General features: G+C 34.6%; 7 protein-coding genes across 7 annotated transcripts; 6 read left to right on the plus strand and 1 right to left on the minus strand.

Annotated features, from left to right (window-relative positions):
* Window positions 1–10: 10 nt before the first annotated feature.
* WICANDRAFT_98367 (uncharacterized protein) lies at window positions 11–1,999 on the plus strand (the record flags this gene model as incomplete). Its single annotated transcript, XM_019186651.1, has 2 exons — window positions 11–1,824; window positions 1,852–1,999. The coding sequence occupies exons 1-2, from the start codon at window positions 419–421 to the stop codon at window positions 1,997–1,999; spliced, it is 1,554 nt and encodes a 517-aa protein (XP_019040824.1). The 5' UTR covers window positions 11–418.
* Window positions 2,000–2,490: 491 nt separating this feature from the next.
* On the plus strand, window positions 2,491–4,218 carry HOL1 (Hol1p; the record flags this gene model as incomplete). The annotated part of the gene is made up of 1 exon (XM_019181258.1): window positions 2,491–4,218. One exon carries the CDS (start codon window positions 2,491–2,493, stop codon window positions 4,216–4,218), a length of 1,728 nt encoding a protein of 575 aa, XP_019040825.1.
* Window positions 4,219–5,183: 965 nt separating this feature from the next.
* Window positions 5,184–7,986, plus strand: SAG1 (Sag1p). Its single transcript, XM_019180356.1, has one exon. It carries the CDS (start codon window positions 5,189–5,191, stop codon window positions 7,919–7,921), a length of 2,733 nt encoding a protein of 910 aa, XP_019040826.1. The 5' UTR covers window positions 5,184–5,188; the 3' UTR covers window positions 7,922–7,986.
* A 178-nt stretch (window positions 7,987–8,164) lies between these two features.
* Window positions 8,165–9,780, plus strand: MRX12 (Mrx12p; the record flags this gene model as incomplete). Its single annotated transcript, XM_019184025.1, has 1 exon — window positions 8,165–9,780. One exon carries the CDS (start codon window positions 8,165–8,167, stop codon window positions 9,758–9,760), a length of 1,596 nt encoding a protein of 531 aa, XP_019040827.1. The 3' UTR covers window positions 9,761–9,780.
* A 420-nt stretch (window positions 9,781–10,200) lies between these two features.
* On the plus strand, window positions 10,201–10,467 carry SPC1 (signal peptidase complex subunit SPC1; the record flags this gene model as incomplete). Its single annotated transcript, XM_019181103.1, has 1 exon — window positions 10,201–10,467. The coding sequence occupies one exon, from the start codon at window positions 10,201–10,203 to the stop codon at window positions 10,465–10,467; it is 267 nt and encodes an 88-aa protein (XP_019040828.1).
* A 487-nt stretch (window positions 10,468–10,954) lies between these two features.
* On the plus strand, window positions 10,955–12,712 carry XKS1 (xylulokinase; the record flags this gene model as incomplete). Its single annotated transcript, XM_019181383.1, has 1 exon — window positions 10,955–12,712. One exon carries the CDS (start codon window positions 10,955–10,957, stop codon window positions 12,710–12,712), a length of 1,758 nt encoding a protein of 585 aa, XP_019040829.1.
* Window positions 12,713–13,823: 1,111 nt separating this feature from the next.
* Window positions 13,824–15,377, minus strand: SMF2 (divalent metal ion transporter SMF2; the record flags this gene model as incomplete). Its single annotated transcript, XM_019181051.1, has 1 exon — window positions 13,824–15,377. One exon carries the CDS (start codon window positions 15,375–15,377, stop codon window positions 13,824–13,826), a length of 1,554 nt encoding a protein of 517 aa, XP_019040830.1.
* Window positions 15,378–16,143: the final 766 nt, after the last annotated feature.

A 16,143-nucleotide genomic window follows, 5' to 3' on the forward strand; every position in this document is an offset into this window, starting at 1 on the left:
AAAAAAAACGCGCCATGTCACGTGACCTTTATAAAAATCCCGTAAATATCCGAGATTAATTTGCAAACGATTATATTGATCAAGAATCACAATTCACTGGTTATGGATAAAATAATGAGTACTCTGTATTCCCATGCTATCGAGGAAACGATACCATTATTTACACAGAGAGCATCTTGTATAAAACAAAGTCCGAAACGAAAAGTAAACATCACGTGATAATATCTTACATAATCCAGAAATACATCAGTTGCCCGGCCTCCTGAAAACGTTGAAAATGAAAATTCGTGAAAATGTTTTCGCTCCTTTTTTCTTCACGAAACTGTTTTATAGCGACACCCCTTAAATCACGAATTGTTTGTTTACAACAGCACCGTCTTTCGCGAAGCCTCTAGACAGTACAATCCAATTGACAAAGATGTCCACTGCTCCAAACGTGTGTCGTCGTTGTAAGAAGAAGAGATCCCCTGATGAGACAGAGGCTACCTTGAAGTTTAGAACTTGTAAGCCATGCAGGGAGATTGAAAGAAAGAAGAAGAGAATGAAGAAGCTCAACAAGTTGAATGCTGGTGGTGGTGATGCTGCTGCTGCTGCTGAGGCCAATTCCTCTGGATCTGCTGGTAATGCTACTGGTGGTGCTGCTCATGGCTCCTCTCGTGGTACAGACGCCACCGCCTCTGCTGGTACAAGTGCTGGGAATGCTGCTGTTGCTGCTCAATTGAGTGCTCAAGATTCATTGAATGAGAAAATCATCAACATTGCAAACCAAGCCTCATTGCAATCCCAACAACAAACTTATGAACGTCAAACTCCTCAGCATCAGGAAGTTCAACAACAACCTGAACAACAACAACAATCAAGACAAGAAGACAAGGACATTCCAATCGATGAAAGTTTATTAAGAGAAGGTCAATCAGGTAATGATCAAGAACTCCCACCAAAAAATGATGATGAGAAGCATCCAAATGTTGCTGACAATCAAAAAAAAGAAAGAGGTGGTGGGGTTGGTAATTTAGCAGCTGAAGGAACTGATGCTGCTTCACAAGATGATAAATCTAAGGATTTTAATGATGCTAAAGTGCTTGAAAGAGCTCTACAAAATGCTAATAAGTTAATTGATAGTACAGCAAATAAGGATCCTAATGCAGATTATTGTCTTTATTGCGGTGTTTTACGCGATGTAAATGATAACGGTCGCTATAAGCTTTGTGGTAATTGTGTTGATAATCCTTTAGAATCCAACGTTTGCAATGATTTCAATGAATATTTAAACTTAATTCATAATGGGAGATTTTCAGATGTTAAAAATTTAATTTTTTTAAAAAAATTTGAAAATGATGATGGAATTATACCAAATTTTGAAATTTATGATCAAAATAATTCAAATGAAACCAAAAAAGAACCAACTAATCTTTATGATATCTTGGAAGCTTTAACAAATAATTTCATCAATCCCGTGATCATTGCTTCTGGATTCAAATTCTCTAAAGGTAGCAGTAATTTATCAGCAAAACCATTTCCAAAAGCTATTAAAGTTCTATACAAATGTAAACAAGATGTCAAAACGACACAAAGATCTGGGAATAACATTAATAACAACAATACTGATGGTTCATCTGACTCTCCAGGTGCATTCATTGATCAGTCACAACAACAACAACAACAACCATCATCACCAGCATCAATTAACAACAGAAAGATGAAGACTGAAAATTGTAATTCAAATATGTATGTTAGTTATGATATCTATGGGAAAACTTTAAACATCAAGTATACACATAATAGCCACAAGACATATATTGAAAAATTATATTCAAAAGAATTGTTAGATATAGTTAAAGAGGAATGGAGAATTCATAATGATTTGGATAAGATTTTTGATCATATAACTGCCTTGGATTTCCATCATCTGAAGAATGATTCACAAGAACTAAGATTAGAGCTTCGAAGTCTGAAGAAGCCCAATTTTATCAGGGATTTCACAGGCAACTTGCCATAAAGGAGAGATGAATATATGAGACGCATGAATGTGATTTATTATAATCTGTTATTACTTGTATGATTTTTTGTATGAGTACAATTGTTTATGTCAAATCTTCGCGAAGTCTCGGCACGTACGACCGTTGGATCTCGAGACCGATGAGTTCCAAATTCAAAGAAAAAACGGTAACGAACAGCTTTAAAAAAGGTGACAAATTAATCCAATCAAATCACTTATCCTCAAGATCAAATTAGTCCAGATCTCAACTTTGAGTCTCATACAAAGCCAAGTTCTGTCTTCTGAGCAAATGCCCAATCAGGAAAAAATCCGTGAAAAAGCAGCACAGACAAAAAAAAAAAAGGAAAAAAAATTCATCAACAACATTGAAAAAATTTATAGATAACGTGAATTACTTTACAACCAGTTTTCTTTAGACCTTTCTATTCATTCTTTTGTTTTCAAAACCCATCGACTCTTTGCCTCCTATGCACTCAAACTGACAGTCATAAATGGATCAATACACCAATAAGCACCATCCAGATTTTGTTCCTGGAACTTACAACATCTATTCATCACTAAATTTAGAAAACGGAGTTTTATATAAATCAAAATTGAAAAAAGATGGTGATATTATTTTAATTCCTCAACCTTCAGATTCTCCAAATGATCCATTAAATTGGAGTAAAAAAAGAAAGCATGCTCATTTCCTAATTATGGCTTTTATAACTGCTTTCACTGCAGCAACTTCAAATGATGCAGGTTCTACTCAAGATTCTTTAAATAAAATTTATGGTATTAGTTATGATTCCATGAATACTGGTGCTGGTGTTTTATTCTTAGGTATTGGATATGGTACTTTGTTTCTAGCACCTTTATCTTATCTCTATGGTAGAAAATTACCTTATATTATTTCAATTGGTTTAGGTTTAATTGGTGCTATTTGGTTTGGGTTTGCTAAAAAAACTTCTGACACAATCTGGTCACAATTATTTGTTGGTATTAGTGAATCTTGTGCTGAAGCTGCTGTGCAATTATCCTTGACTGATATTTATTTCCAACATCAATTGGGTTCAATTTTAACTGGTTATATTTTGAGTACCTCTGTCGGTACTTATCTCGCTCCTTTAATCGGTGGATTCATTGCTAATAGAACTAGTTTTAGATGGGTTGGCTGGAGTGGTGCAATCATATCAGGGGCTTTATTACTCGTTTTATTTTTTGCAACAGAAGAAACTTATTTCGAAAGAAATAGATACATTACACCATTATCTTCAAAACAATCAATCAATGGATTAGATAACGGTACTACTTTGAACTCAAGTGAACATACCGAGGAAAACTTATCTGGAGATGAAAAGACAATGGATGGTGATCATAAGCAACAAGAAAATGTAACAACACATACAAAACCCGTCAAGGATGACGAAATCACCGAAGAATTAATTGATGGTTCAAAAGAACAAATGAATGGTTATTGGAAAAGAATGGCATTGATCACACCAGCTTACAACTTGAAAGGTTGGGGTTTCAAACAATATTTGGAACATATCAAGATCAATTTGAAAATGTTTTGCTTCCCAGGTATTCTTTTATCAGGTATGTTTTGGGGTATGCAAAATGTGTTTCTTTCATTCTATTTAACTACTGAAGATACTTTTTTCTATGATGAACCATACAATTACTCAAATGCTGGTGTTGCATTGATGAATATTCCATGTCTTATTGGTGCTGTTATTGGTTGTATCTATGCCGGTACTATTAGTGACTACATTGTGTTATGGATGGCTCGTCGTAATAAAGGTGTTGTGGAAGCTGAATTTAGATTATATTTCATCTTTTTAGCTGCATTTTTCGGATCGGCTGGTTTATTGATGTTTGGTATCGGTGCTGCGCGTAACTTGCCTCGTCCAATGATGTATGTTGGTTTAGGTTTTATTGGTTTTGCTTATGGTTCAGCTGGTGATATTGCCTTGGGTTATGTTATGGAAGCTTCAGAATTAGTTTTAGAATCAATGGTGTGTGTTGCAATCATCAACAACACTGTCAGTTGCATCTTTACATTTACATGTTCCCTTTGGTTGGATGCTTCAGGAACTGAAAACACATATATTGCCTTGGCTGTAATCAACTTTGGTGTTTCCATGATGGCCATTCCAATGATTATTTGGGGTAAAGACACCCGTAGATGGACCAAGAAATGGTACTTGGAATTTTTAGAGGTTAGAGATGGTATATGACGTGGTTATTATTAAAATTTACATTAGCATTTCTATTTTCCCATCACTTTTTCTATTTGTGTTTCATTTATTCACTCATTTCAATATTTATTTACATTTTTTTCATACACCTTTCCTATTTTGGCATAAAGTGTCTTTGTTTTGTGATCTAGGTTGTAATACTAATTGTATAAGTACATTTAATTGATTAATTATTGCATTAATTGTCACCATTTAGGTCCAAATTCAGTAGTTTTTCCTATGCTTCGAAGCTTAAACCGTACTGCCATTTGATATCGGGTAAACACAACATCACCAAAAATTTCTGACTTACCCTTTATGGCCCTCAATCGCATCTTTCGAGGAACAACTCTAAAAGAAAAAAACTTGTAACAGATCTTTCCACTGCAGACCTCGCTAAAAGTTGGGAATCGGATCCATTGGTGACCAGATTTGGCAGTTTATTTACCCTTTTGAAGCCAAATAATGAACCGTACTTGTTTCCTGTGAACGGGTGCTTTTACGAGACATGTAAACACCAACAACGTTTAGATCAAGCCTCAAAAGTTCGTTGATCATTGATTTCCAATAACGGTGCACTAGCTGGTCTAATAATCCAGGTATTTGCTATGGTATGTTGACTTGAGAGCTATGGAAGGTTTGTGCTGCTTGAATTGGTCTTGAATTTTCGGGGCTCCTACTATGGAAAAAGGCGTCTTCAAAAGACCATAATACACATTTACTCAAGGTCTCCTCAAAAACTACCAAACCATGAATTTTGTTCACTCGCATGAACAAATTCTTGACGCAACCCAAATTCCAAAACAATGTTTCATGATGATGCTAAAAAAGACTTTACAAATTAATCTCAAATTGGAAAGATGATGATATTGAAAGAATATATAAACTCAGGTTTGTTCCAAAGTTATCTCCAAAGTTTTGTGATTGTTTCGTTTCAATCATAAACTATTACACTCGTTTTACAACAAATATGTTTCACTATTTACTTTCGTTAATTTTCATAGTGCAATTTGCTCTTGCCCTTGACCAGAAGCACATCTTCACATCTCTCCAACTTACAAGTCAAAGAGGTGATAATAAACCACTATCTCCATGGATTGCCAAAGTTGGTTTCAACTTTGAAAACATTTCCCAATACTCCAACTATGAAGCTTTTAATTTGAAAATGCCAAATGTTTACCGTGTCAAATTTGATGGTGATTCTGATACTTTAAGTGCAACTTCAGGTGGTAAAACACTATTCACTTGTCGTCAAAATTCTGGTTCATACTACTTGGATTTTTCAATGTTAAGTTGTAACATTCAAGATGATCTTATTGGTGCTGATTTCCACTCTATCAGTGGTGAAATTCAATTCACTGTTTTCTTTGGTGTTGGTGGTAGTGCTTCAAGTGTTGAAATTGGTCATGCAAATGCTTTCAAAGCTGGTCAAAATACAATCACTTGGAATGGTGATTTAACTACAACCATTAACTTAGCTGCTCAAGAATACACTGATGGTCTTTATCCATTTTCTCATACTACTGGTCATGATTCCGTTGAAGATTATTTCTTATTACCAGCTTGTGCAGAAGGTTCACAATCAGGTAGCATTCAATTAGATTTTGGTGCTAATGTCCAAGGTGAAGGTAAAATCAATTGTGACTTGACTCAAATTTATATCACTAATGATCTTAATGACTGGTTGTTTCCAAAATCTTATGAAAAAGTTGATTTTGGTGTTACTTGTTTCTCCTCAATGATTCTTCTCAATTATAAGGACTTACCAGCTGGTTACAGAATTTTCATCACCACTTTCCAATACCAAACAACAACCAAATTAACTTTAACTAATAAAGTTAGATATAATGTCCAATGTCCAAGTGCTTCTAAAACTACAACTGCTGATTATGTTCAAAACATCAACATTGCTACAAGACAAGCTACTGCTACTGCTTTACCATTATACATCACCACCTCCGGTTATGATGGTTCAACCACTTCAGTTTCAACCACCATTGATAAAACTTCCCCAACTGCTGGTACTATTTATGTTTTGACTCCAAATCCAAAACCTTCAACCACAACCACCACTACTTCAACTTGGTCAAATACTTATGCTACAACTACTACTGAGCCATTCTCCTCAGGTGACTTGACTATTACTGTCGATGTTGATGTCCCAGGTCCAAAGCCTTCAAGTTCAAGCTCAAGTGTTGTTAAATCTTCAAGTTCAAGCTCCTCAAGCTCTTTGACTTCAGCAAAACCAACAACAACAACCACTACTACTTCAACTTGGTCAAATTCATACACTACCACTACTACTGAACCATTTTCCTCAGGTGATTTGACTATTACTGTTGATATCGATGTACCAGGTCCAAAACCATCAAGTTCAAGCTCTTCAACTTTAAGCTCATCTTTTGGTACTACCACTTTGGCTCCAGCTGAATCAACAGTCACCACAACAGTTGAATGCTCATTATGTACTAAATCTTCAAGTGCTTCAAGCTCAATCGCAGTTTCATCCTCATCTTCATCTTCAAGTGTTATTGTTCCACCATCCTCTTCAGCTTCATCAAGTGTTATTGCTCCACCATCTTCATCCTCAAGTAGTGTGATTCAACCATCCTCATCCTCATCATCATCCACTACTGTTTCATCATCAAGCTCTGCTATTGTTGTTTCATCCTCTTCATCTCTCAAATCATCATCATACTCATCCTCATCAATCTCAGTTCCTTCATCAACCTCATCATCAACAATTTCTTCAAGCTCAATTTCCTCAACAACTTCATATGCTCCAGTCTCCTCTTTAAGCTCTTCATCAGCTTTTGAAATTTCTTCATCATCCTCATCTTCTGTTGTCATATCATCTTCATCAGTTGCTTCTTCTACAATTGCATCCTCAATTGTCTCTTCTTCAGTTATCTCATCAGTTGTCTCATCTTCAGTTATCTCATCGGTTGTCTCATCCTCACCATCCACCATCATCGTTCCATCATCATCATCAGTTGTTGTCATTCCTTCTTCATCATCTATTATCATTTCATCTTCTTCAAGCGAAGCTGTTTTGTCATCATCAACCTTTAGTGAAGAATCATCAATTGTTTCCATTCCAACAACTGTCTATAGCTCATCATTCTCTAATGTTGTTAGTTCAGTTGTTGTCTCCTCAGAAGCTTCAATTCCTCCATCACCAGCTATTCCTTCCTCTTCAGAAGTTGCTTCAACAGTTAGTACATTCCCAGGTTCAATTGATGCCTTCCAACCATCATCATCAAGCTCAATTGTTATTCCATTCTCATCATCATTTTCAACTGTCTTAACTACTACTGAAACCCCTGTTGAACCATCCACCTCTACACCAGCCACTATTTCATCTGTTGAAAAATCAATCTCATCATCAGTTCCAACAGCTACTCCAGTTGAAGAAGTTTCTACTTATGTTACCACTTCAGGTGATAAAGTTTACACAATTACCAAAACTCATACTAATTTTGAAACTCAATACCCATCAACTCCAGAGCAACCAGCCACTACTGAAGCAGTTGAATCATCCACTACCCCAGCTGTTATTGAAAAACAATCATCAACATCTACTCCAATTATTCCAAGTGTTGCTATCAGTACCAGTCCATCAGTTGAACAATTTGAAGGTGCTGCTTCCAAATTACAATTGAGTTCAACCGTTTTATTATTTCTTTCTGTTTTGTTCCTTTGATTCATTTTTTTTCCAGTTTTTTTTTAACTTAGAATTAATAATTTGACTATTTCTTCTCAATTCAGGGACATTTTAATTATATATTTTTTACTAATATCAAGATTGTGATAACTTTTGAATCATTTCGTAGTGATTTTGGCTTTACATTTGGCCTTCTTGAAAATTCGCGAACAAGATCAAGCTAAAAAAAAAAATTCGGATCACCAACGATGACACATTCATGGGAAAGATCAATGGTCAAAAATGCTTAAACAACGCCAATTGCTGAGACAGCTACCCCATATAAGGTCATTGAATTTTAGTCAAAGACATTACTCCACTGAAATCTCAGTGAGAGAAAAGCTGCTAAAGTTGAAGGAATCCAAAGATATCCCACCATCAGTTTATTCAAACTTATTGAATCATAATGATATAATCACAGGTAAAGAAGTTGAAATTGTGGATGAAATCATTGATTTAGCCAAAAATGACTCAAACGTCACAAATGAGAGCCGTGTTCAACTCCATAACTTTGTTTTGAAAAACTTGGTCAAGTATGATTATAGTTTATCGGTTGTTCATCAAAGTGAATTATCTGACTTGAAAGGTGTTGTAGATCTTGATTCTATGGTGGAGATCATTAAATATAACCCAGGTAGAGTGAAGTCGTCTTGGGAGTTGTTTGAAACCACTATGAGCACCATAGAGCCAGATAGCTCTGAGGAGTACCAAGAACTGTTGAGTACAGTGCTGTCAAAACTGGTACATGGTGATGCCAGTGAACAAGAGGATGGTTATATCATGAATGAATCCGCATTATTAAGAAGCGTGTTTTTGTTGAAATGCTTGAAAGCTCCTTCACAGGACTTGCTCGAAAAAGTTTTAGCAAGAGCTCTTGAAACTGACAATTATCAGCTCATCCAATTGATTGGATTACAGTCTTTTGAGCAAATCAAAAACTTGGAACCAAATACCAACCAGTTTGTTCAATTGTGGAGTATTTGGAACCCAAGCCCTTCATCACTATCAAAAGAAGAAATAGAGAATAATCTTGACTTGTGGAAAAAATTGCTTTGGAGAACAAGTGAAAAGAAAGAATCAACATCCCCAAAAGACAATTCCTCACATCAAGAATCATTTTCTTACTTGAAGCAACTCCAAGAACAATTTCCAAAGTTACAAGTTGACTTGACTGTTCCGAAAAAGACAGATCAAGATTCAACTTTCCAATCTCTTGCTAATATTTTAGAAGAATCAGGAATTTTCAAAAACCCTGAACCAAAATACACTCCATTAAGAGTAACTTTACTTAAATCATATGGTATGAGTAAAGATGGTATCAAAACTGCTTTTCAATTATATCATGATTTCATTTCACTTGACAAACAAAATGTTGATTTGTACATGACCACAATGGCCACAAGTTCCTTTTATTTGGCTGTGAAGAACAACGATTCAAGACATTTAATGATAGGAGAAGCATTAATTCCACAACCTATCCCATATAAGGCATTGCAAGCACAGATATTAGGCCATTCTTCTTTTGATATTCAAAAATCTTTGAACTTGTTTAATGACCATATTAAAGATGTTTCAAAAAAAGTCAATGAACTTGGTATATCACCTGCAACTTCTCTAATAGAAAGTCTTATAACATCATACCTGTCTAAAAAGGATCTTCAATTTGCACATTTGATTCATGATGGAGCCATTATGAACAATATTATAACAACCGAAACTGCTAAAAACAGAATGAAGGCTATCTTTAAAAGATATGGAGAAATAAATGGTGAAGAGGATAATGACAAGATGGCTGTGATGTTGAAAGATCAAGTATTGGAATCACTTCGTGAACTATGATTTGAATGGGATGAATGGGATGAATTTGGGTAGCACTTTTGAATGTAGCAAAAAAATCTATGATAATAGCTAAAGAGCAGTGATTGCACTTGCATTCTATGTTTTGTGAAGACATCAAAACTAGATACGGTGATTGCACTCGTATTTGGACTGGAGCGACTGCTTGAAACCAGTGATTGCACTTGGATTACACTTTACTACCTAGCTAAAGCACCAAACTGGATCAAACCCTCCAGAACATAACTTTTTGTACTTTCTAGTTTAACTGATTTCAATTTGTGTATTTGTGGACTGTGGACATAAGCGGCCTCCAACAAAAGTAGTGGCCAGTGACAATTCGCGAAATCCTCGAAATTGTTTTTGAAAGTTTCGTGTCACCAAAAAGCATGAGTTCATTCCAAACGACATTGAATTCATTCAAATTACATTGTTGCTTAAGAATGTCTGATATCGTGGAGTCCATAAAGAGCGTCCTTGATGGACCAATAGACTACAAGTCTCAAAAATTCACAGAACAATTGAGTTACAAGGTGTTGATAGTGGGTGCTGTTATTTCAAGTTTGGCTGGTTTTGCTGTTCAAGATATCAGAACGCTATTAGCGTTTTCAGCTATAACGGTTCTAATAACATTGGCCATTGTGGTGCCTCCATATCCTGGTTACAATAATCAAAAGATCGAATGGTATACTCCAACGATTGTTAATTAGGAGATTAAGGAGTATGGAAGGTACAGTTATACAACTGATTGATGAAACAAGAGGAATCTGGGCCTAATGAAAGTGGTATAGAGTTATTGATAGCTGTTACAATTATCATCGTTTGATCCAGTGCTGTCAAAACTTGGATAATTGTATAATAATGAAAGTATGGATGTCAAAAGCATAACAAAAAAAACGTTGAAAAAACACAACAAAACGTACGATTCGAAACAACCAAAACTGATTCAAACAAATCTCCTTAAAATAACAGAATAAACCCCCATACAATTCCCCCATAAATCTCAAATTTGTTCAATTCTAGTAATTACGTCTTGTAAATATTCGCGGAGGGTTTTGCTTTCTGGAGTAGAAGAGCAAAAGTATCATGATCTCGAGAATCGCTTCAAAAAGATCACAAAACCTTCCAAATTGAACAAATCCATAGACGTCTCTCACTAATAAACTTATAGAGAAACAGAAAATCACTCATAGAATCATGTCAGACCTATACTTTGGATTCGATTTATCAACACAACAATTGAAACTACTCGTTACAGATTCAAACCTATCACTTCATTCAACTTACAAGATTGAATTTGCCAAAGACTTACCTCATTACAAGACTCACAAAGGTGTTTATACAAACGATGCTACAGGTGAAATCTATGCCCCAGTCAAGATGTGGATTGAAGCTTGGGATGCAATCTTGAAACAGATGGCTGATGACAAGTTCCCATTTGATAGAGTTATTGGTATGTCAGGCTCTGGCCAACAACATGGTTCAGTTTATTGGTCTAAAGAAGCTGAGCAAATTTTGGCAAATTTGGATCCGAATTCATCATTAATGGATCAAATTTCTCCAAATGCATTTACTTTGCAAACTTCACCAAATTGGCAAGATCATAGTACAGGTGAAGAGATTCAAATTTTTGAGAAATATGTTGGTGGTGCTGAAAATCTGGCTAAAATTTCAGGTTCAAGAGCTCATTATAGATTCACAGGTCCTCAAATTAGGAAAATTGTTAAAGAACATAAAGATATTTATCATAAAACTTTTAGAATCAGTCTTGTTTCAAGTTTTTTAGCAAGTTTGTTAGTTGGTAAGATAACTGGAATTGAAGAAGCTGATGGTTGTGGTATGAACCTATATGACATTGAAAAGAAACAATGGGATGACGAATTATTAGCAATTTGTACAATGACTCATGAGAATGATGGATTTACAAACGAAACAGAAAGATTAAAAGCAATTGAGGAATTGAAATCCAAGATTGGTGATGTTGTTAAAGTTGGCCATGAATCAATTGGTTCTATTTCATCATATTATGTTGAGAAATACGGGTTCAATCCAAAATGTCAGCTATTTTCCTTTACTGGTGATAATTTAGCAACAATTTTAGCACTACCATTAAATCAAGATGAAATCTTGGTGTCGTTGGGTACAAGTACAACTGTCCTACTAGTCACAAAAGCTTACATTCCATCTTCAAATTATCATTTATTTATTCATCCAACAATCCCAGATGCTTATATGGGTATGATTTGTTATTGCAATGGATCGTTGGCCCGTGAAAAGGTTCGTGATGAATTAAACACTAAATTTGGTAAACCTAAAAATGATTGGTCCTTGTTTAATGAACTATTAGATAAATCTGCTGATTTTGATAAGAAATTGGGTATTTATTTCCCTCTTGGTGAAATTGTTCCAAATGCTAAAGCTCAAACTATTAGAGCCAAAATTAACGATTCCACTGGGAAAATTGAAATCATTGATAAATGGGATGTGGAAATCGATGTTTCTTCAATTGTGGAGAGTCAAGCCTTAAGTTGTAGGGCAAGATCAAGCCCAATGTTGAGTGTTCGTGATACTAAATTGAATCCAGATTTGAAAAATTTAGAGTTTGATGAAAAAATCATTGAGGCAAAATCATTAAATCAAAGACCTCATAAAGTGTTCTTTGTTGGTGGTGCAAGTGGTAATAAATCAATTGTTAAGAAATTCAGTGAAATTTTAGGTTCATTAGATGGAAATTTCAGATCTGATAATTCAAATTCATGTGCTATTGGTGGTGCCTATAAAGCAACTTGGTCAACTGAATGCCTTAGAACTGGTAAAGCTATCAATTTCCATGATTTTTTGAATGAAAATTTCAATTGGGACGATGTTGAACCTATTGAAGCTGTTAATAGATGGGAAAATTATCAACAAGGTTTACCAATCTTGAATCAATTAGAACAAGTTTTAGAGAAATAGATTAGAAGTTAAGATTTTAAAGTGTTTTAGAAAATATTATAATGTGAATAAATATACCAAAATAAATTGTTGATGGTATTGATGTTGTTATAATATGATAGTTTCATATAACGATCGTGAATTAAGAAGTCGTAGTTTTAATTATGATCAATTAGCTAATTCCTTATAACACGGTATATAACCGAGCTACTGAATACCGTAAAGCTGTTCTAACTACACTAAAATAATCAATTCAACCCAAAACATTCCGATCAATATGTATTTAAAAATGAAAACTTCATTAATCAGTAAACTTTGTCAAATTTTGTAATCAATTCAAACAAAAGTCCACATAACAAAGCTATATTCAAGCCTCCCAAAATGAAAGCTCAAAAAAATTGTAGATGCAATCATGTACTGAACCTGCGAAGGAGGGTCTGTTAGAGACAAAATGTTCGATGTTAGGACGGGTTTGACGTCTCATTGGTGTTAGCTTTTTCGTTTACAATGCACAAACCAATTATACCACCAGCGAAAAAGAATTACTGGCCATAATCAAAGCACTGAAACAATTTAAACTCACTCTTAATATCTGTCAAGTTCAAGCCTTGGTAATTTATTGTAGAAAAATATTATCCGATTTTCAAGTACTGTTGGTGTTTGGATGTTAGAGTCTTCGAAACTGAAGGGGGGCATTTATCTAGTAACATTGAGTATCTCATAAAATATCAGAATTATCCTCAAGATCAGGGCTTATGTTTTTGGTTGACCTGAAGAATTTAGTGTTAATAGATTGACAAATTATGAAACATATAATTCATCAATTCAGGCTGCTGAACAAGATTCAACCTGAACCCCAGTTTATTACCCATTAAATCAATCATATACAGATTTTACTCATGATCCTCAAACTGTTGGCATTATTCAAAAAAACTGTTAACGATTGTAATCTACATATTGGATATATACAAATCTAAGAATGTTTATGCAAGAATTAATATAAAAAAAAGAAAACAAACCAAAACCTCCCTTTTCTTTGAGAAAACCTTTTGAAAGTTGAAAAAAAAATAACATGACAATAATGAAAATATAAATATATGAACTAAAACCACTCTTCTCTCTTTTTTTCTGTTCAAAATGCAATATCCTTCCCCATAGCAAAGGAAATAATCAAAAAGAAATTCAACACAGTGATGAATAACCAAATGAGTATAGCGAAAAAAGTTGTGATATTGGAATTACTCATATCTTTGAAAAATTCTAAATGACCATCTTCACTTTCATCCCTATTCGACATATCTGTCATTGCAATTGAATCTTGTTGATCAGTATAACAATTATTATTCAGACTAACTTTCATAATTTTTTTTGAACTAGTGAAATAAATTAGTGGAGCAGACACAAAAGGTAACAATAATGATAAAATAACTTGAGATGCATTCAAAGCACCTGATAACCCATTTCTACCGGCAACCAAAACCAAAATCAAACAAGGTGCAATAGCCACTGATCTTGTTAATAATCTTCTAATTGAAGGCGAAACACTCCAATGCAAAAAACCCTCAGAAACCATCTGTCCAGCCAATGTACATACAATACCAGCACTTTGACCCGAGAATAATAATGCCAACACAAATATTAACCCAGCAAAATGACTTAAATTATTTGATAATAAATCATAAATTGAAAACAAGTCAGTATTTGTTTCACCTGATAAAGTTGAACCTGAAACAATCAAAATTGCTGAGTTAACGAAAAGAGCCACTGTAAATAAAGAAACCATCAATTCTGTAATTGTGTAATGCATAATATCATTGATCGCTGATAATGAAGGTTTGTAATTCAAATGATTTTCATCATTATCATCAGGCTTATAATTTCCTTGGTTGATATCAAAGTCACGTAATCTTGGTTGGACTAAACCAGAGCCCAAATATAAAGAATGTGGCATAACAGTGGCACCTAAAATGGCCAAACTTAGGTATAACCCATCACCTTTAACAATTTCCTCAGATGGTAAAAAACCTTGCATAACTTCACTAAATTTGAAATCCACATTAATTAATTCAATAGTGAAACAAATAACAGTCAAGACAACCAATACACTAACAAACATTTCGAAAATTCGAACAATTTTCATCCCACCACCAGGTTTATAAGCCATCAATACAATAAGAACGTCAACTATTGTTAAAATAACACCTGCTAATAAAGGTAATCCAAACAAAATGTTTAATGAGATGGCAGTCCCAATGACTTCAGCTAGATCTGTAGCAATGATGGCAATTTCAGCAAGGATATAAACAAATATGTTTAATTTATTTGGTAAATGATTCCTACAATTTTGGGCTAAATCTAATCCAGTAACAGCACCTAATTTTGCACACAAGATCTGTAGGAAAGCAGCTAGAATATTTGATAATAATATGGAGAATAATAGTTTATATTTGTGAGATGAACCAGCTGCAACTGCTGTGGAGTAATTACCTGGGTCCATATATGACACTGATACCATCAATCCTGGTCCTATGAATTTTGTATATTTTATCAGTACTGCTATCAGTTTTTGAAACTTTGACTTTTTAGGTTGGAATTCATCTATGGAGTCATTATTATTTGGTAAATTTAAAGGTCTATAGTTGGTTAAAGAAATCTTTGGGGAATTATCCTGGGAAGGTAAAGGCATGAAATTCACAGCAGCTTCCTCGTCATTTTTAGAGAGTTTGAATTTGGCCAGTCTGGAAGTGATTTTCTTAGGGAGCTGCTCATCTAGTTTGGCAAAGTTCATCCTTGTGAGAGCCTTTGTGATTTGTAGTTTGGCTGGTGACGTTTATTGTTGTTGATGTTGTGGTTTCGTGTTTTTTCATGACAGTACAACTCGGCTTGAGCAGGGTGCTTTTTCTGAAGTGAGGGACATTTTCGCGAAGTTTACCCGGGAGTGGGAAGGATGTGATAGCACCAAGGCTTGAATGGCAGAGTAAAAGGGGTATTTGAATAGTTTATAATAAATTAAGTAGCAGGAATCACTACTGATCCAATTTCCATGGTGAAAATACCTCAAATATTCATTAAAATGTACTATATAAAGCCATTCGAGTTCGCGAATGCGTTCTATAAGTGTATTGACACAATAAATTGGCAGATGTCATAAGTAATTTCATCACAATTTCAAACTCTTTTTCCCCAAAATTAATCTCATCTTTGCTATATCACGCTCAATTTCTCTTTGATCAATCTCTTTAGGATTATCATAGATATATGCGAATCTATAATCAAAAATGCAAACTTTATTATGAATTGGATCAAAGCATAAATTACTTTCTTGAATCTGATTATGAGTTATTCCAATACTATGCAAAAGCTTCAACTGTTGCACTCCCATCTCAACTTCATGGAAATTACTAGGTTTGACATGAACATTTGGCTGCTCAGCAATTGCAATGAAGTATCCC

Source organism: Wickerhamomyces anomalus, assembly GCF_001661255.1.
Source record: "Wickerhamomyces anomalus NRRL Y-366-8 unplaced genomic scaffold WICANscaffold_1, whole genome shotgun sequence".
Classification (NCBI taxonomy): Eukaryota; Fungi; Ascomycota; class Saccharomycetes; order Phaffomycetales; family Wickerhamomycetaceae; genus Hansenula; species Hansenula anomala.

Coding starts and splice junctions, on each gene's coding strand:
- SAG1 (XM_019180356.1), top strand. CDS start 5,189: ATGTTTCACTATTTACTTTCGTTAATTTTCATAGTGCAATTTGCTCTT.